General features: G+C 43.3%; 1 protein-coding gene across 1 annotated transcript in view; it reads left to right on the top strand.

The window, feature by feature from the left end:
- LOC109607037 (mesocentin) overlaps positions 1-21,389 on the top strand; it is a 28,234-nt gene extending 6,845 nt beyond the window's left edge. The window contains exons 4-15 of the mRNA XM_049966749.1: positions 51-15,408; positions 15,463-15,981; positions 16,035-17,258; positions 17,319-17,837; positions 17,890-19,119; positions 19,171-19,488; positions 19,538-19,870; positions 19,920-20,213; positions 20,267-20,593; positions 20,643-20,948; positions 21,002-21,238; positions 21,316-21,389. Coding sequence (XP_049822706.1) covers positions 51-15,408; positions 15,463-15,981; positions 16,035-17,258; positions 17,319-17,837; positions 17,890-19,119; positions 19,171-19,488; positions 19,538-19,870; positions 19,920-20,213; positions 20,267-20,593; positions 20,643-20,948; positions 21,002-21,238; positions 21,316-21,389 — 20,739 coding nt within the window. The remainder of the gene's footprint in view (positions 1-50; positions 15,409-15,462; positions 15,982-16,034; positions 17,259-17,318; positions 17,838-17,889; positions 19,120-19,170; positions 19,489-19,537; positions 19,871-19,919; positions 20,214-20,266; positions 20,594-20,642; positions 20,949-21,001; positions 21,239-21,315) is intronic.
- The last annotated feature ends 212 nt before the right edge of the window (positions 21,390-21,601 follow it).

Here is a 21,601-nt window from a genome sequence, read left to right as displayed (position 1 = left end):
CAGTCACTTTGTCACCAGACGGAAAATATAGGACTACAGATGGCAAAGAGGTTCCTGTTGACAAAACTGGAAAACCAATTATAGGTCCAGATGGTAAACCGGTTACTCTAGCACCAGACGGCACATATAGAACAGCTGATGGCAAAGAAGTCCCTGTTGACAAAACAGGTAAGCCAATCATTGGTCCTGACGGAAGAACAGTAACTCTGGGTCCAGATGGGAAATATAAAACTGCAGATGGCAGAGAAGTTCCGGTTGATAAATCGGGAAAACCAATTTTGGGTGCTGATGGTAAACCAATTACAGTCGGTTTGGATGGAAAACCTAGAACAGCCGATGGTAAAGAAATTCTTGTTGATAAAACAGGAAAACCAATCACTGGTGCTGATGGTAGACCTATTACTCGAACACCAGACGGAAAATATAGAACTGCAGATGGTAAAGAAATTCCAGTGGATAAAACTGGGAAACCTATCATCGGTGCTGATGGTAGTCCTATCACTCTGTCACCAGATGGAAAATTTAAAACTGCAGATGGCAGAGAAGTTCCTATAGATAAAACAGGAAAACCAATTATAGGTCCTGATGGTAAACCGGTAACTTTGTCACCTGATGGGAAATATAGGACTACTGATGGCAAAGAAGTTCCCGTTGACAAATCAGGTAAGCCAGTCATTGGTCCTGACGGTAGAGCAGTAACTTTAGCACCAGATGGAAAATATAGAACTGCCGAAGGTAAAGAGGTTCCAGTTGACAAAACTGGTAAGCCTATAACTGGGTCCGATGGTAAACCAGTTACTGTAGGATCGGACGGAAAATATAAAACTGCAGATGGCAGAGAAGTTCCTGAAGATAAAATAAGAAAACCAATCATTAGTCCTGATGAAAAAACTGTTACTATGACACCAGATGGGAAGTATAGAACGGCTGATGGTAGAGAAGTTCCTCTTGATAAAACTGGTAAACCAATCACTGGGTCTGATGGAAGACCTGTAACTTTATCGCCCGACGGTAAATATAGAACTGCTGATGGTAGGGAAGTCCCTGTTGATAAATCTGGAAAACCCATTTTGGGTGCGGATGGAAAACCTGTTACAATTGGGTCGGATGGAAAACCTAGAACTGCTGATAGAAGAGAAGTTTCTGTTGACAAGACTGGAACGCCAGTCACTAGTCCAGATGGTATACCTGTTACTTCGACGCCTTTAGATAGAACAAGAAAACCTGCCATCGGTGCTGATGGTAAACCTCTCACTAAGACTCCAGACGGTAGATATAGAACTGCTGATGGTAAGGAAGTTCCTGTTGATAAAACTGGTAAGCCTATTATTAGGCCTGAAGGTAGACCTGTAACTTTGGCACCTGATGGTAAATATCGAACTGCTGATGGTAAAGAAGTTCCTGTTGATAAAACTGGAAAGTCTATTACTGGGTCTGATGGTAAACCAATAACTCTGGCACCAGACGGTAATTACAGAACTGCGGATGGTAGAGATGTTCCAGTTGACAAAACTGGTAAACCAGTTATTGGGCCAGATGGCAAACCAGTTACCTTGGCGCCAGATGGTAAATACAGAACTGCAGATGGAAGAGAAGTTCCTATAGACAAAACCGGTAAACCAATTACGGGGCCGGATGGTAAACCAGTTACTCTGGGGCCGGACGGTAAATACAAAACTGCGGATGGAAGAGAAGTTCCTGTTGACAGAAATGGTAAGCCAATCATTGGGCCTGATGGAAGACCTATAACTTTAGCACTAGACGGAAAATATAGAACATCTGATGGTAAAGAAGTTCCAGTTGATAAATCGGGAAGGCCCATCTTGGGTGCTGATGGAAAACCCGTTACTATTGGGTCCGACGGAAAACCAAGGACTGCTGATGGAAAAGAAGTTTCTGTTGACAAGGCAGGAACACCAATCGTTGGTCCAGATGGTGTGCCTGCTACGTCGGCGCCATTGGATAGAACAGGAAAGCCACTCATCGGTGCTGATGGTAAATCCCTAACAATGACTCCAGGCGGAAAATATAGAACTGCTGATGGTAAAGAGGTTCCTGTTGACAAATCTGGTAAGCCAATTATTGGGCCTGACGGTAGACCAGTAACTCTGGCTCCAGACGGCAAATACAGAACTGCGGATGGTAGAGAAATTCCAGTTGACAAAACTGGTAAACCAGTAATTGGACCAGATGGAAAACCAGTTACCATGGCACCAGATGGTAAATACAGAACTGCAGATGGAAGAGAAGTTCCTACAGACAAAACTGGTAAACCAATTACGGGGCCGGATGGTAAACCAGTTACTCTGGGGCCAGACGGTAAATACAAAACTGCGGATGGAAGAGAAGTTCCTGTTGACAGAACTGGTAAGCCAATCATTGGGCCTGATGGAAGACCTATAACTTTAGCACCAGACGGAAAATATAGAACATCTGATGGTAAAGAAGTTCCAGTTGATAAATCGGGAAGGCCCATCTTGGGTGCTGATGGAAAACCCGTTACTATTGGGTCCGACGGAAAACCAAGGACTGCTGATGGAAAAGAAGTTTCCGTTGACAAGGCGGGAACACCAATTGTTGGTCCGGATGGTGTGCCTGTTACATCTGCGCCATTGGATAGAACAGGAAAGCCAGTCATCGGTGCTGATGGTAAACCCATAACTATGACCCCAGACGGAAAATATAGAACTGCTGATGGCAAGGAAGTTCCTGTTGACAAAACTGGCAAACCAGTTACTGGGCCAGACGGTAAACCTGTTACCATGGGCCCGGACGGAAAATACAGAACGGCGGATGGCAGAGAAGTTCCTGTAGACAAAACTGGTAAACCAGTTATTGGGGCAGATGGCAAACCAGTTACTATGGGACCAGACGGTAAATATAGAACAGCTGATGGTAAAGAAATTCCAGTTGATAAATCGGGAAAGCCTATATTGGGTGCTGATGGAAAACCCGTTACAATTGGGTCGGACGGAAAACCGAGAACTGCTGATGGAAGAGAAGTTTCTGTTGACAAGGCGGGAACACCAATCGTTGGTCCAGATAGTGTGCCTGTTACATCGGCGCCATTAGATAGAACAGGAAAGCCAGTCATTGGTGCTGATGGTAAACCTCTAACTGTGACCCCAGACGGAAAATATAGAACTGCTGCTGGTAAGGAGGTTCCTGTTGACAAATCTGGTAAGCCAATTACTGGGGCAGATGGCAAACCAGTTACTATGGGACCAGATGGTAAATACAGAACTGCAGATGGAAGAGAAGTTCCTATCGACAAAACAGGGAAGCCAATTACGGGGCCAGATGGTAAACCAGTTACTCTGGGACCGGACGGTAAATACAGAACAGCCGATGGAAGAGAAGTTCCTGTGGACAAAACTGGTAAGCCAATCATTGGGCCTGATGGTGGACCAATAACCTTAGCACCAGACGGAAAATATAGAACCGCCGATGGTAAAGAAGTTCCAGTTAATAAATCGGGGAAACCAATTCTGGGTGCTGATGGAAAACCCGTTACAATTGGGTCGGACGGAAAACCGAGAACTGCTGATGGAAGAGAAGTTTCTGTTGACAAGGCGGGAACACCAATCGTTGGTCCGGATGGTGTGCCTGTTAGATCGGCGCCATTGGATAGAACAGGAAAGCCAGTTATTGGTGCTGATGGTAAACCTCTAGCTATGACCCCAGACGGTAAATACAGAACTGCGGATGGTAGAGAAGTTCCAGTTGACAAAACCGGTAAACCAGTTATTGGGCCAGATGGCAAACCAGTTACTATGGGACCAGATGGTAAATACAGAACTGCAGATGGAAGAGAAGTTCCTATCGACAAAACTGGTAAACCAGTTATTGGGGCAGATGGCAAACCAGTTACTATGGGACCAGATGGTAAGTATAGAACAGCTGATGGTAAAGAAATTCCAGTTGATAAATCGGGAAAGCCTATATTGGGTGCTGATGGAAAACCCGTTACAATTGGGTCGGACGGAAAACCGAGAACTGCTGATGGAAGGGAAGTTTCTGTTGACAAGGCGGGAACACCAATCGTTGGTCCGGATGGTGTGCCTGTCACATCGGCGCCATTGGATAGAACAGGAAAGCCAGTCATTGGTGCTGACGGTAAACCACTAACTATGACCCCAGACGGAAAATATAGAACTGCTGATGGTAAGGAGGTTCCTGTTGACAAATCTGGTCAGCCAATTACTGGGCCTGACGGTAAGCCAGTAACTCTGGCTCCAGACGGTAAATACAGAACTGCAGATGGTAGAGAAGTTCCAGTTGACAAAACTGGTAAACCAGTTATTGGGGCAGATGGCAAACCAGTTACTATGGGACCAGATGGTAAATACAGAACTGCAGATGGAAGAGAAGTTCCTATCGACAAAACTGGTAAACCAGTTATTGGGGCAGATGGCAAACCAGTTACTATGGGACCAGATGGTAAATACAGAACTGCAGATGGAAAAGAAATTCCTATCGACAAAACTGGGAAGCCAATTACGGGGCCAGATGGTAAACCAGTTACTCTGGGACCAGACGGTAAGTATAGAACAGCTGATGGTAAAGAAATTCCAGTTGATAAATCGGGAAAGCCTATATTGGGTGCTGATGGAAAACCCGTTACAATTGGGTCGGACGGAAAACCGAGAACTGCTGATGGAAGGGAAGTTTCTGTTGACAAGGCGGGAACACCAATCGTTGGTCCGGATGGTGTGCCTGTCACATCGGCGCCATTGGATAGAACAGGAAAGCCAGTCATTGGTGCTGACGGTAAACCACTAACTATGACCCCAGACGGAAAATATAGAACTGCTGATGGTAAGGAGGTTCCTGTTGACAAATCTGGTAAGCCAATTACTGGGTCTGACGGTAGGCCAGTAACTCTGGCTCCAGACGGTAAATACAGAACTGCGGATGGTAGAGAAGTTCCAGTTGACAAAACTGGTAAACCAGTTATTGGGGCAGATGGCAAACCAGTTACTATGGGACCAGATGGTAAATACAGAACTGCAGATGGAAGAGAAGTTCCTATCGACAAAACTGGTAAGCCAATTACGGGGCCAGATGGTAAACCAGTTACTCTGGGACGAGACGGTAGATATAGAACAGCTGATGGTAAAGAAATTCCAGTTGATAAATCGGGAAAGCCCATCTTGAGTGCTGATGGAAAACCCGTTACAATTGGGTCGGACGGCAAACCGAGAACTGCTGATGGAAGAGAAGTTTCTGTTGACAAGGCGGGAACACCAATCGTTGGTGCGGATGGTGTGCCTGTTACATCGCCGCCATTGGATAGAACAGGAAAGCAAGTCATTGGTGCTGATGGTAAACCTCTAACTATGACCCCAGACGGAAAATATAGAACTGCTGCTGGTAAGGAGGTTCCTGTTGACAAATCTGGTAAACCAATTACTGGGCCTAACGGAAGGCCAGTAACTCTGGCTCCAGACGGTAAATACAGAACTGCGGATGGTAGAGAAGTTCCAGTTGACAAAACTGGTAAACCAGTTATTGGGGCAGATGGCAAACCAGTTACTATGGGACCAGATGGTAAATACAGAACTGCAGATGGAAGAGAAGTTCCTATCGACAAAACTGGGAAGCCAATTACGGGGCCAGATGGTAAACCAGTTACTCTGGGACCGGACGGTAAATACAGAACAACCGATGGAAGAGAAGTTCCTGTGGACAAAACTGGTAAGCCAATCATTGGGCCTGATGGTGGACCAATAACCTTAGCACCAGACGGAAAATATAGAACCGCTGATGGTAAAGAAGTTCCAGTTGATAAATCGGGGAAACCAATTGTGGGTGCTGATGGAAAACCCGTTACAATTGGGTCGGACGGAAAACCGAGAACTGCTGATGGAAGAGAAGTTTCAGTTGACAAGGCAGGAACACCAATCGTTGATCCGGATGGTGTGCCTATTATATCGACGCCATTGGATAGAACAGGAAAGCCAGTTATTGGTGCTGATGGTAAACCACTAACTATGACCCCAGACGGAAAATATAGAACTGCTGATGGTAAGGAGGTTCCTGTTGACAAATCTGGTAAACCAATTACTGGGCCTGACGGTAGACCAGTAACTCTGGCTCCAGACGGTAAATACAGAACTGCAGATGGTAGAGAAGTTCCAGTTGACAAAACTGGTAAACCAGTTATTGGGGCAGATGGCAAACCAGTTACTATGGGACCAGATGGTAAATACAGAACTGCAGATGGAAGAGAAGTTCCTATCGACAAAACTGGGAATCCAATTACGGGACCAGATGGTAAACCAGTTACTCTGGGACCAGACGGTAAATATAGAACAGCTGATGGTAAAGAAATTCCAGTTGATAAATTGGGAAAGCCTATATTGGGTGCTGATGGAAAACCCGTTACAATTGGGTCGGACGGAAAACCGAGAACTGCTGATGGAAGAGAAGTTTCTGTTGACAAGGCGGGAACACCAATCGTTGGTCCGGATGGTGTGCCTGTTACGTCGGCGCCATTGGATAGAACAGGAAAGCCAGTCATTGGTGCTGACGGTAAACCACTAACTATGACCCCAGACGGAAAATATAGAACTGCTGATGGTAAGGAAGTTCCTGTCGACAAAACTGGCAAGCCAATTACTGGGGCTGATGGTAGACCAATAACTATGTCACCAGACGGAAAATATAGAACTGCGGATGGTAGGGAAGTTCCTGTTGATAGAACTGGTAGGCCAATTACTGGGTCTGATGGTAGACCAGTAACTCTGGCACCAGACGGGAAATATAGAACTGCTGATGGTAAGGAAGTTCCTGTGGATAGAACTGGTAAGCCAATTACTGGCCCTGATGGTAGACCAGTAACTTTGGCTCCAGGCGGGAAATATAGAACTGCTGATGGTAAAGAAGTTCCTGTTGACAAAACAGGCAGGCCAATTACTGGGCCTGATGGTAAAGCAATAACTATGTCACCAGACGGAAAATATAGAACTGCGGATGGTAGGGAAGTTCCTGTTGACCAAAGTGGTAAGCCAATCATTGGACCTGATGGAAGTCCTATAACTTTAGCACCAGACGGAAAATATAGAACAGCTGATGGTAAAGAAGTTCCAGTGGATAAATCGGGAAAACCCATCCTGGGTGCAGATGGGAAACCTGTAACGATTGGATTAGACGGAAAACCGAGAACTGCCGATGGAAAGGAAGTTTCTGTCGACAAGGCTGGAGCACCAATCATTGGTCCTGATGGTGTACCTGTTACTTTGGCACCTTTAGATAGAACAGGCATGCCGTTTATAGGTGCTGATGGTAAACCTTTGACTATGGCCCCAGACGGAAAATACAGAACTGCTGATGGGAAGGAAGTTCCTGTTGACAGAACTGGTAAGCCAATTACTGGGCCTGATGGTAGACCAGTAACTTTGGCTCCAGACGGGAAATATAGAACTGCCGATGGTAAGGAAGTTCCTGTGGATAGAACTGGTAAGCCAATTACTGGCCCTGATGGTAGACCAGTAACTTTGGCTCCAGACGGGAAATATAGAACTGCTGATGGTAAGGAAGTTCCTGTTGACAAAACAGGCAGGCCAATTACTGGGCCTGATGGTAAACCAATAACTATGTCACCAGACGGAAAATATAGAACTGCGGATGGTAGGGAAGTTCCTGTTGACCAAAGTGGTAAGCCAATCATTGGACCTGATGGAAGTCCTATAACTTTAGCACCAGACGGAAAATATAGAACAGCTGATGGTAAAGAAGTTCCAATGGATAAATCGGGAAAACCCATCCTGGGTGCAGATGGGAAACCTGTAACGATTGGATTAGACGGAAAACCAAGGACTGCCGATGGAAAGGAAGTTTCTGTCGACAAGGCTGGAGCACCAATCATTGGTCCTGATGGTAAACCTGTTACTTTGGCACCTTTAGATAGAACAGGCAAGCCGTTCATAGGTGCTGATGGTAAACTTTTGACTATGGCCCCAGACGGAAAATACAGAACTGCTGATGGTAAGGAAGTTCCTGTTGACAGAACTGGTAAGCCAATTACTGGACCTGATGGTAGACCAATAAGTATGTCACCAGACGGAAAATATAAAACTGCGGATGGTAGGGAAGTTCCTGTTGACAAAACTGGCAGGCCAATTACTGGACCTGATGGTAGACCAATAACTATGTCACCAGACGGAAAATATAGAACTGCGGATGGTAGGGAAGTTCCCGTTGACCAAAGTGGTAAGCCAATCATTGGACCTGATGGAAATCCTATAACCTTAGCACCAGACGGAAAATATAGAACAGCTGATGGTAAAGAAGTTCCTGTTGATAAATCGGGAAAGCCCATCTTGGGTGCAGATGGAAAACCCGTAACGATTGGATTAGACGGAAAACCGAGAACCGCCGATGGAAAAGAAGTTTCGGTTGACAAGGCTGGTGCACCAATCATTGGTGCTGATGGTGTACCTGTTACTTTGTCACCTTTAGATAGAACAGTTAAACCGTTCATAGGTGCTGATGGTAAACCTTTGACTGTGGCCCCAGACGGAAAATATAGAACTGCTGATGGTAAGGAAGTTCCTGTTGACAGAACTGGTAAGCCAATTACTGGGCCTGATGGTAGACCAGTAATTCTGGCCCCAGACGGGAAATATAGAACTGCTGATGGTAAGGAAGTTCCTGTTGACAGAACTGGTAAGCCAATTACTGGGCCTGATGGTAAACCAATAACCATGTCACCAGACGGAAAATATAGAACTGCGGATGGTAGAGAAGTTCCTGTTGACCAAAGTGGTAAGCCAATCATTGGACCAGATGGAAGTCCTATAACTTTAGCACCAGACGGAAAATATAGAACAGCTGATGGTAAAGAAGTTCCTGTTGATAAATCGGGAAAGCCCATCTTGGGTGCAGATGGAAAACCCATAACGATTGGATTAGACGGAAAACCGAGAACTGCTGATGGAAAAGAAGTTTCGGTTGACAAGGGTGGAGCACCCATCATTGGTCCTGATGGTATACCTGTTACTTTGGCACCATTAGATAGAACAGGCAAGCCGTTCATAGGTGCTGATGGTAAACCTTTGACTATGTCCCCAGACGGAAAATACAGAACTGCTGATGGTAAGGAAGTTCCTGTTGACAGAACTGGTAAGCCAATTACTGGACCTGATGGTAGACCAATAACTATGTCACCAGACGGAAAATATAGAACTGCGGATGGTAGGGAAGTTCCTGTTGACAAAACTGGCAGGCCAATTACTGGACCTGATGGTAGACCAATAACTATGTCACCAGACGGAAAATATAGAACTGCGGATGGTAGGGAAGTTCCCGTTGACCAAAGTGGTAGGCCAATCATTGGACCTGATGGAAATCCTATAACCTTAGCACCAGACGGAAAATATAGAACAGCTGATGGTAAAGAAGTTCCTGTTGATAAATCGGGAAAGCCCATCTTGGGTGCAGATGGAAAACCCGTAACGATTGGATTAGACGGAAAACCGAGAACTGCCGATGGAAAAGAAGTTTCGGTTGACAAAGCTGGTGCACCAATCATTGGTGCGGATAGTGTACCTGTTACTTTGTCACCTTTAGATAGAACAGTCAAACCGTTCATAGGTGCTGATGGTAAACCTTTGACTATGGCCCCAGACGGAAAATATAGAACTGCTGATGGTAAGGAAGTTCCTGTTGACAGAACTGGTAAGCTAATTACTGGGCCTGATGGTAGACCAGTAATTCTGGCCCCAGACGGGAAATATAGAACTGCTGATGGTAAGGAAGTTCCTGTTGACAAAACTGGCAGGCCAATTACTGGGCCTGATGGTAAACCAATAACCATGTCACCAGACGGAAAATATAGAACTGCGGATGGTAGGGAAGTCCCTGTTGACCAAAGTGGTAAGCCAATCATTGGACCTGATGGAAGTCCTATAACCTTAGCACCAGACGGAAAATATAGAACAGCTGATGGTAAAGAAGTTGCTGTTGATAAATCGGGAAAGCCCATCTTGGGTGCAGATGGAAAACCCATAACGATTGGATTAGACGGAAAACCGAGAACTGCCGATGGAAAAGAAATTTCGGTTGACAAGGCTGGAGCACCCATCATTGGTCCTGATGGTATACCTGTTACTTTGGCACCATTAGATAGAACAGTCAAGCCGTTCATAGGTGCTGATGGTAAACCTTTGACTATGGCCCCAGACGGAAAATACAGAACTGCTGATGGGAAGGAAGTTCCTGTTGACAGAACTGGTAAGCCAATTACTGGGCCTGATGGTAGACCAGTAACTCTGGCCCCAGACGGGAAATATAGAACTGCTGATGGTAAGGAAGTTCCTGTTGACAGAACTGGTAAGCCAATTACTGGGCCTGATGGTAGACCAGTAACTCTGGCCCCAGACGGGAAATATAGAACTGCTGATGGTAAGGAAGTTCCTGTTGACAAAACTGGGAGGCCAATTACTGGGCCTGATGGTAAACCAATAACTATGTCACCAGACGGAAAATATAGAACTACGGATGGTAGGGAAGTTCCTGTTGATCAAAGTGGTAAGCCAATCATTGGACCTGATGGAAGTCCTATAACTTTAGCACCAGACGGAAAATATAGAACAGCTGATGGTAAAGAAGTTCCTGTTGATAAATCGGGAAAGCCCATCTTGGGTGCAGATGGAAAACCCGTCACAATTGGATTAGACGGAAAACCAAGAACTGCCGATGGAAAAGAAGTTTCTGTTGACAAGGCTGGAGCACCCATCATTGGTCCTGATGGTATACCTGTTACTTTGGCACCTTTAGATAGAACAGATAAGCCGTTCATAGGTGCTGATGGTAGACCTCTTACTTTGGCTCCAGATGGAAAATATAGAACCACCGATGGTAAGGAAGTTCCTGTTGACAAAACAGGTAAGCCAATCGCAGGGTCTGATGGAAGATTCATTACTTTAACACCAGACGGAAAATATAGAACAGCTGATGGTAAAGAAGTTCCTGTTGATAAATCGGGAAAGCCCCTCCTGGGTGCAGATGGAAAACCCGTAACAATTGGATCAGACGGAAAACCGAGAACTGCTGATGGTAAAGAAGTTCCAATTGATGAGGCTGGTAAACCAATCATTGGTCCCGATGGGAGAGCCATTTCCTTGGCACCTGACGGTAAATATAGGACTGCGGATGGTAGAGAAGTTCCTGTTGACAAAGCTGGAAGACCCATCTTGGATGCTGATGGTATACCCGTTACAATTGGTTATGACGGGAAACCAAGAACTGCAGATGGTAGAGAAGTTTCTGGTGACAAAACAGGAGCACCAATCGTTGGTCCAGATGGTATACCTGTTTCTTTGGGACCCATAGATAAAACAGAAAGACCAGTCGTCGGTCCTGATGGTAAACCTCTCACATTGGCTTCAGACGGTGAATATAGAACCGCTGATGGTAGAATGGTTCCTGTTGACAAAACCGGTAAGCCAATTGTTGGGTCTGATGGTAGACCAGTAACTTTGGGACCGGACGGAAAGTACAGAACTGCGGATGGTAAAGAAGTTCCTGTTGATGATACTGGTAAGCCAATCATTGGTCCCGATGGGAGACCCATTTCCTTAGCACCTGACGGAAAATATAGGACAGCCGATTCTAGAGAAGTTCCTGTTGATAATGCAGGAAAACCTATCTTGGGTGCGGATGGTATACCTGTTACTTTGCCGCCTCTTGATAGAACAGGAAAGCCGGTCGTCGGTCCTGATGGCAAACCTCTCACAATGAGCCCGGATGGAAAATATAGAACAGCAGATGGTAGAGAAGTTCCTGTTGATAAAAGTGGTAAACCAATCACTGACTCTGGTGGTAGACCTATTACTTTGGCACCAGACGGAAAATATAGAACTGCGGATGGTAAAGAAGTTCCAGTTGATGAGACTGGTAAACCAATTATTGGACCCGATGGAAGACCCATTTCTTTATCACCTGACGGTAAATATTGGACTGCGGATGGTAGAGAAGTTCCTGTTGATAAAGCTGGAAGACCCATCTTGGGTGCTGATGGTATACCCGTTACAATTGGTTATGACGGGAAACCAAGAACTGCTGATGGTAGAGAAGTTTCTGTTGACAAATCAGGAGCACCAATTGTTGGTCCAGATGGTATACCTGCTTCTTTGGGACCCATAGATAGAACAGGAAGACCAGTCATCGGTCCTGATGGTAAACCTCTCACATTGGCTACAGACGGAAAATATCGAACCGATGATGGAAGAGAGGTTCTTGTTGACAAAACCGGTAAGCCAATTGTTGGGTCTGATGGTAGACCAGTAACTCTGGGACCAGACGGAATGTACAGGACTGCGGATGGTAAAGAAGTTCCTGTTGATGATACTGGTAAGCCAATCATTGGACCCGATGGAACACCCATTTCTTTAGCACCAGACGGAAAGTATAGGAGTGCAGATGGTAGAGAAGTCCCTGTTGATAATACAGGAAGACCAATCATAGGTCCTGATGGTAGAACGATTACATTAGGACCCGACGGCAAATATCGAACTGCAGATGGTAGAGAAATCCCTGTGGACAATTTAGGAAAACCTGTTATTGGTCCTGATGGTAAACCTATTACCTTAGGAGTAGATGGCAGACCTAGGACCGGAGACGGGAGAGAAATTCCAGTTGATAAATTAGGTAAACCAATTTTGGGACCTGATGGAAAAGCAATTTTCTATGGAGAAGATGGTAAACCTAGAACTGCAGATGGCAAGCCTGTCGATTCGGATGTGTACCTTAAACAGATCATGGAAGACAGACCGAAATTTCAGATTGTTAGAGGTTCAGATGGCATTCCATATTTATATGATAAAAGTGGTAAGCCGATGGTTGATTCTAATGGAAAGCGCATTTTAATGGGAGCAGATGGTAAACCTAGAACTGTTGAAGGACATGAAGTTATAGTAGATAAATCTGGTAATCCCGTTTTGGGTCCTGATGGTATACCAATTATATTGGGACCTGACGGTAAAGCTAGAATGCCTGATGGTAAAGAATTATTTTTAGACAAATATGGATATCCTGTTATGGGACCAAATGGTAAACCTATTGTTTTGGGATCAGATGGCAAACCTAGAGCGCCAGATGGCAAAGAAGTGTTACTCGATGATAAAGGAAATGTGATGTATGGGCCTGATGGGAATGTAGTTCTTTTAGGACCAGATGGAAAACCAAGAACAACGGACGGTAAAGAACTTTTTCTCGATAAACACAATAAACCAATAATGGGACCGGATGGGAAACCAATTCTTGTGGGACCGGATGGAAAACCTACAACAGCAGACGGTAGAAAAATATCCTTAGATGAAGATGGCATACCCAAATTGAGTCCAGATGGTAAAGCAATGATTTCAAAAGAAGAAAAGCCAAAACCAAAACTACAAGTTACAAGGGGTCCTGATGGTACTGCTTATTTAACTGATGAAAGTGGTCAACCATTGCTTGACATTAACGGATTGCCAATACAAGTAGGACCAGATGGAAAACTTAAAACGGCCGATGGTAAGGAAGTTCTGACGGACAAACTGGGACACCCCATTTTAGATCGAGATGGTAAAGTAATTCTTATTGGACCTGATGGGAAACCTAGGACACAAGACGGTAAAGAACTGTTGCTGGACAAGCACGGAAATCCAGTTTTGAGTCCCGATGGTAATCCCATTCTTTTGGGGCCAGATGGTAAACCTAGAATGGAAGATGGTAAAGAAATTTTCGTAGACTCGTTTGGTGTTCCAATGTTAGACCAAAAAGGTCAACCTATTGTTTTGGGATCAGACGGAAAACCTAAAACAATTGATGGTAAGCCGATCTTATTAGACTCTTTAGGTCGTCCCATAATGGGTCCAGATGGAACGCCCATGGTTTCAAAGGAAAAACCAAAGTATCACGTTACAAAAGGCCCTGATGGTACCTTATATTTAATTGATGAAAACGGGCAACCGTTGGTCGATTCCAATGGTATTCCTGTACGAATAGGGGCGGACGGTAAACCAAGGACAATCAACGGACTAGAACTGTTACTAGACAAACATGGAAATCCAGTTTTGGGTTCGGACGGCGTACCCATTACTTTAGGAGTAGACGGTAAACCAAGATTGGCAGATGGTACAGAAATAGCTGTTGATAAATATGGAAACGCAATTATTGGACCTGATGGTCTCCCTGTTGTCTTAGGATCAGATGGGAAACCTAAAACTGTAGACGGGAGAAAAATTTTAACTGACAAGTTCGGAAATCCAGTTTTGGACTTAAATGGAGAGCCCGTCCTCTTAGGTCCAGGCGATAAGCCTGTAACAGCCGACGGAAAAGAAATTCTAACTGACATATTTGGAAACCCAGTTTTTGGAACTGACGGCCGACCCGTTGTCTTGGAAAAAGGCGAAGAGAGGCCGAAATACCGTGCCACTACTGGCCCAGATGGTACTTTATATCTAACAGATGAAAATGGGAAGCCATTACTTGACTCTGATGGGAATGCGATCGAAGTGGGGCCGGACGGTAAACCTAAGACCAAGGATGGTAGAAAAATTTTACTGGATAAATATAATAATCCTATTTTGGGACCAGATGGCCTTCCAATTTTGTTAGATGATGCTGGAAATCCCGTAACTCCAGATGGTAGGAAGATTTTCCTAGATAAAAATGGCAAGCCTATATTCAGTACCGGAGGTAAACCACTGCTTGTTGGGGCCGATGGAAAACCTGTTTCTTTTGACGGCTACCCTGTTATGCTGGATTCTGGCGGTAATCCATTAGTAAGTCCTAATGGGAAACCAATTTTATTAGACGAAAGTGGCAAACCTGTATCTGATGATGGCACACCGCTTTATTTGGACGCAAAAGGCAAAACTTTATTTAGCCCAGATGGCACACCACTTATTATGGGACCAGATGGTAAGCCTCTTACTGAAAGTGGTAGATCGATATTATTAGATGAATCAAATTTGCCGATTTTGGGTCCGGATGGCAAACCGATTTTACTTGATGAAAATGGCAATCCTGTAACAGAAGATGGTAAATTATTATATCTGGACGATAAAGGTCGTCCGATTTTCGGACTCGACGGTAAACCTTTGTTAACTGGAGCACATGGTGAACCAATGTCGGCAGATGGTAGACCACTCCTTTTGGATGAATTAGGTAATCCAATTTTAAATCCCGATGGTACATCTATTATGTTGGGACCAGATGGTAAGCCAATAAGTCCCGACGGACGGCCATATTTAATGGATGAAAACGGAAAGATTATTTATGGACCGGATGGCAAGCCTATAGTGATTGGAGTAGATGGAAGACCCGCTACCCTAAGTGGCACGCCAATTCTTTTAGATGAATACGGACGACCAGTTCTTGGAAAAGACGGATTACCTATTATTGTAGGAGCACCAACGGGTAAATATTAAGATATTGAATAAGCATTTTTTTATAGATTCATTTAATCCCTAGAGGGTAAAAAACCTTGTCCAGGTGTTTGTGGAATGCCAAAGAAAGCTCCACCACCAAGCGGTGTTCTACTAGATAAATCCGGTTCCCCTGTTTTGGGTCCAGATGGCAAATATATACCATTAGGTCCTGATGGCATTCCAAAAAGTCCAGATGGACTTCCATATTTGCTTGATAAACATGGCCTTCCTGTTTATGGACCAGATGGTAAGCCAATATTAGTTGGATTGGATGGAAAACTTGTTACTTCGGATGGAAGGCATATTCTTATGGATGCATATGGGCGACCAGTATTAGGGGCAGACGGTTTACCGATTGCTTTGGGGCCTCCACGTAAAAAAGTTGGACTCCCATATTTGCTTGATGATCATGGCCGTCCCATTTATGGGCCAGATGGTAAACCAATATTAATTGATTTGGATGGAAAACTTGTTACTTCAGATGGAAGGCCGATTCTCATGGACGAATATGGGGGACCAGTATTGGGGGCAGATGGCTTACCGATTGCTTTGGGGCCTTCGCGTAAAAAATTAAATTAGTTATTTTAATTTTATGTTCATAATATTTTTTTTTAGGAGGTAAAAGACCTTGCAGAGGCGCATGTGGAATGCCAAAAGGTGGACAAAAAGTTCTGTTAGACAAAAACGGTAATCCATTTTTAGATCCTTTTGGTAAATATGTTTTAATAGGACCAGACGGCAATCCTGTAACGGCAGATGGGAAAAAAATCCTAACTGACATATTTGGAATTCCAATTTTTGGACCAGATGGGCAACCTGTTCTCTTAAAAGAAAGCGAACAGAAACCCAAATATCGAGTTACTGCGGGCCCAGATGGTAATTTATATTTAACGGACGAAAATGGGAATCCATTACTTGACTCTGATGGAAATGCGATTGAACTAGGGCTAAATGGTAGACCTAGAACTAAGGATGGTAGAGAAATCTTTATGGATAAATATAATAATCCTATTTTGGGACCAGATGGCCTTCCAATTTTGTTGGATGCTGATGGAAATCCTGTAACTGCTGATAGTAAGGAGATTTTCCTGGATGGAAATGGCGAGCCTATATTTAGTACTGGAGGTAAACCACTACTTATTGGGGACAATGGAAAACCTATATCCTTTGACGGCTACCCTGTTATGCTGGATTCCAACGGTAATCCATTACTAAGTCCTAATGGTAAACCAATATTGCTAGACGATAGTGGCAATCCTGTGTCTGATGATGGTACACCGCTCTATTTAGATCCAAAAGGCAATCCTATATTTGGTCCAGACGGCAATCCACTTATTGTAGGGTCAGATGGTAAGCCCATTACTGACGATGGCAAGCCGATATTATTAGACGAAAACGATTTTCCAATTTTGAGACCAGATGGTAAACCGATTTTACTTGATGAAAATGGTAATCCTATAACAGAAGATGGTAAATTATTATATCTGGACAATAATGGACGTCCGATTTTCGGACTTGACGGTAAACCTTTGATAACTGGAGCACATGGTGAACCAAGGTCGGCAGATGGTAGACCACTTCTTTTGGATGAACTAGGCAACCCAATTTTAAACCCCGATGGTACGTCTATTTTGTTGGGACCGAATGGAATGCCAATAAGTCCAGATGGACGACCCTATTTAATGGATGACAAGGGTAAGATTATTTATGGACCGGATGGCAAGCCTGTAGTGATTGGAGCAGATGGAAGACCCATTACCTTAAGTGGTACGCCAATTCTTCTAGATAAATATGGTCGACCAGTTCTTGGAAAAGATGGATTACCTATTATTTTAGAAGGTATTACAAGTAATAATAAATTTTTGATTAAACATTTTTATTGATTCATTTAATTTATAGAGGGTAAAGAGCCTTGTTCAGCAGTTTGTGGAATGCCGAAAAAACCTCCAAAATCAGGTGGTGTTCTATTAGACAAATCCGGTACCCCTGTTTTGAGCCCAGATGGCAAATATATATTCGTAGGACCTGATGGTATTCCTAGAAGTCCAAGTGGGCAGCCATACTTGATTGATGACAACGGCTTACCTGTTTATGCATCAGATGGTACGCCAATATTAATTGGAATGGATGGAAAACTTGTTACTTCAGATGGAAGGCCAATTCTTACGGATGCATATGGGCGACCAATATTGGGGACAGATGGTTTACCAATTGCTTTGGGGCCTCCTCGAAAGAAAGATGAACTCCCACATTTGCTTGGTGATGATGGCCGACCCATTAATGGGCCAGATGGTAAACCAATATTAATTGGTTTGGATGGAAAACTTGTTACTTCAGATGGAAGGTCAATTCTTACGGATCCATATGAGCGACCAATAATGGGGGCAGATGGTTTACCGATTGCTTTGGGGCCTCCACGTAAAAAATTAAATTAGTTATTTTACTTTTATATTCACAAAATTTCTTTTAGGTGGTAAAAAACCTTGCAAAGGTGTATGCGGAATGCCAAAAGGTGGCCAAAAAGTTCTGTTAGACAAATACGGCAATCCAGTTTTGGATCCGTTTGGTAACAAAATTTTAATAGGGAAGGACGGCAGTCCTGTGACAGCGGATGGAAAAGAAATCCTAACTGATATATTTGGAAATCCAGTTTTTGGACCAGACGGTCAACCTGTTGTCTTAAAAGAAGGCGAAGAGAAACCAAGATATCGAGTTACTACTGGCCCAGATGCTATTTTATATTTGGCGGACGAAAATGGGAAGCCATTACTTGACTCTGATGGAAATTCGATTGAAATAGGGCCAAACGGTAGACCTAGAACTAAGGATGGCAAAGAAATCCTAACGGATAAACATAATAATCCTATTTTGGGTCCTGATGGCCTTCCACTTCTGTTGGATGTTGTTGGAAATCCTGTAACTCCAGATGGTAAGGAGATTTACCTAGATAAAAATGGCAAGCCTATATTCAGTACGGGAGGTAAACCTCTTCTTGTTGGAGACGATGGAAGACCTATTTCCTTTGACGGCCAACCTGTTATGCTGAATTCCAGCGGTAATCCAATACTAAGTCCCAATGGTAAACCAATAGTGCTAGACGATAATGGCAATCCTGTATCTGATGATGGCACGCCGCTCTATTTAGACTCAGGAGGCAATCCTATATTTGATCCAGACAGCAATCCACTTATTGTAGGACCAGGTGGTAAGCCCATTACTGGGGATGGCAAGCCGATATTATTGGATGAAAACGATTTGCCGATTTTGAGACCAGATGGAAAACCAATTTTACTTGATGAAAATGGTAACCCTGTAACAGAAGATGGTAAATTATTATATCTCGACAATAATGGACGGCCGAAGTTTGGACGTGATGGTAGACCTTTGATAATTGGACCACGTGGTGAACCTACATCGGCAGATGGTAGACCACTTCGTTTGGATGAATTAGGGAACCCAATATTGGGTCCTGATGGCACAGCCATTTTATTAGAGCCGGATAGTAAACCAATAAGTTCTGATGGGCGAGCATATTTACTGGATGACAACAATCAGATTATTTATGGACCAGATGGTAAGCCTATTTTGATTGGAACGGATGGAAAACCCATCACTTCAGATGGAAGGCCGATTCTTACGGATGAAAATGGGCGACCAGTATTGGGGGCTAATGGACTACCGATAGCATTGGGACCACCACGTAAATAATTTAATTTAAATTTGAAGCTTAGTATTACAAAATTCCTTCCAGGTAAAAAACCTTGTAAAGGCGTGTGTGGAATGCCAAAAGATGGCCAAGTTCTTCTAGACAACTTCGGCAAACCAGTATTAGATCGGGATGGTAACTATATTTTAGTGGGTTCAGACGGAATACCTAGAAACACTAGAGGACTACCATATTTACTTGATAAAAATGGTTTACCTATTTATGGACCAGATGGGGAACCTATTGTGATTGGAGCGCTTGGAAAACCTTTGACATCAGATGGCAGGCCAATTCTTATGGATCACTATGGACCAGTTCTTGGAGAAAATGGATTACCGATTGTTCTTGGTCCAACACCTTCAGGTAATATTAAAGAAATTAATGGTAAATTCCTAAAAAAAACTTCTTGTAGCTGAAAAAGCACCATGTGGTGCACTTTGTGGAATGCTTAAAAAAGATTCAAAACCTAATTATTTGTCAGACAAATACGGTAACCTAATTTATGATCCCGATGGCAATAATATTTTATTGGGACCAGATGGTGTTGCCAGGAGTTCAGACGGACGACCTTTTTGGCTTGATAGCGATGGATTACCTATTTTTGGGGCAAATGAGAAGCCCATAGTGATTGGATTGGATGGTAAACCTGTAACTTTAGATAGCAAACCGATTCTTCTTGATGAAAACGGGCGACCTGTACTTGGAAAAGATGGAATACCCATTGTTTTAAGGACACAACCTAAAGGTAAGATTAAAATGCGAAATGATATCATAATTAAAAATATTTGTTTTAGATGATGGCAAGCCTTATAAACGAATACCTAGTGACATTCTGTTAGATGTATATGGTAATCCAGTTTTGGGTCCCGATGAAAAATACATCTCATTAGATAAGGATGGCGTTCCTAGAGATCCAAAAGGACGAGCCTATTTCCTCGATGAAGAGGGACAATTAATGTATGGTCCAAATGGTAAACCCCTCTTAAAAGGACCAGATGGCCATCCGGTGGCTACAGACGGCAGGCCAATCCTTGTAGATGAATTTGGACAACCGATTTTGGGGGACGATGGATTACCCACCATTTTAGGTAGAAATTCTAATAAATATGTATGTGTGTATATACAGATGTTTATTATTTAGGCGATACAGAACCTTGTCATGGAATTTGTGCACCAGAAAGTTTAAAACCAAATATCTTGTTAGATAAATATGGGAAACCAGTTGTAGGTCCTGATGATAATTACATTTTGTTAGGACCAGATGGCATACCCAGGAACTCGAAGAATCGACCGTATGTTCTAGATGAAGATGGGCAGCTCATTTATGATCTAGATGATAAACCCATAATAGTTGGCGTTAAAGGGAAACCTGTTACTTCTGATGGTAAACCGATCCTTTTAGATGTGTATGGTCAACCTGTTCTTGGATTAGACGGGTTGCCATCTGTTTTACCGGGACCACATAAATGTACAACTCAAAAAATCCTTAAATTAAATTATTAAATAATATTTTCCAGATGATAAGAAATTTGATCCAGTGACTGCTCAAGTCCTGACGGATAAATACGGTAATACAGTTTTGGATCCCGATGGTAAGACTGTCTCAATTGGTATAGATGGTGTACCAAGAAATTCGGAAGGACGACCATATTTATTAAATGGAAATGGACAACTTATCATTGGAGCAGATGGAAAACCTCTACTATTAGATACTTATGGAAAACCTGTAACTACAGATGGTAGACCAGTTTTAATGGATGAGTTTAATCGACCCATACTTGGCTCAGATGGATTACCAGTTGTTTTAGATAAATTGCCTATAAGTAATAAAAACGTATTTAAAATCTTCTTAATGAATGCATAATTAATTTCTCAGGTTATACCGGTGATATTTCATTTAGTCCAGACGGAGTACCCAGAAATTTAGACGGACAACCATACTTGCTTGATGAAAATGGTCAACTTATTTATGGGCCAGATAATAAACCAATATTAATAGGCACTGATAAAAAACCAGTGACATCAGATGGTAGACCAATTCTTATGGATGCGTATAATCATCCAATAATTGGTATAGATGGAGTACCTATTGCAGTAGGTCCTCCCCGTAAAGGTAATATTCAAAATATTAAACATATTCTGGTTCTGATACCCTACACTTTGTATAGATTTGAAAAAATCTCATGGTAGAGAACCAGGCGACTATTTGCTTGATAAATATGGTAACACTATCCTCGATGAAGATGGCTATAACATTATGTTAGGTCCAGACGGAATACCTCGAAATAAGAATGGGCAGCCATATTTTCTGGATGATGAACAACAACCGATCATGACTTCAGATGGTAAACCCATATTGATTGGAGAAAATGGAAAACCTGTAACTTCGGATGGAAGACCGATTCTTCTCGATGAAAATGGACGCCCAATCATTGGCCACGATGGATTACCAATTGCTTTAGGGCCACCACCTAAG

Source organism: Aethina tumida, chromosome 4, assembly GCF_024364675.1.
Source record: "Aethina tumida isolate Nest 87 chromosome 4, icAetTumi1.1, whole genome shotgun sequence".
Lineage (NCBI taxonomy): Eukaryota > Metazoa > Arthropoda > Insecta > Coleoptera > Nitidulidae > Aethina > Aethina tumida.
The sequence above is the reverse complement of the archived record's forward strand: the minus strand, read 5'-3'. Positions and strand labels throughout refer to the sequence as shown.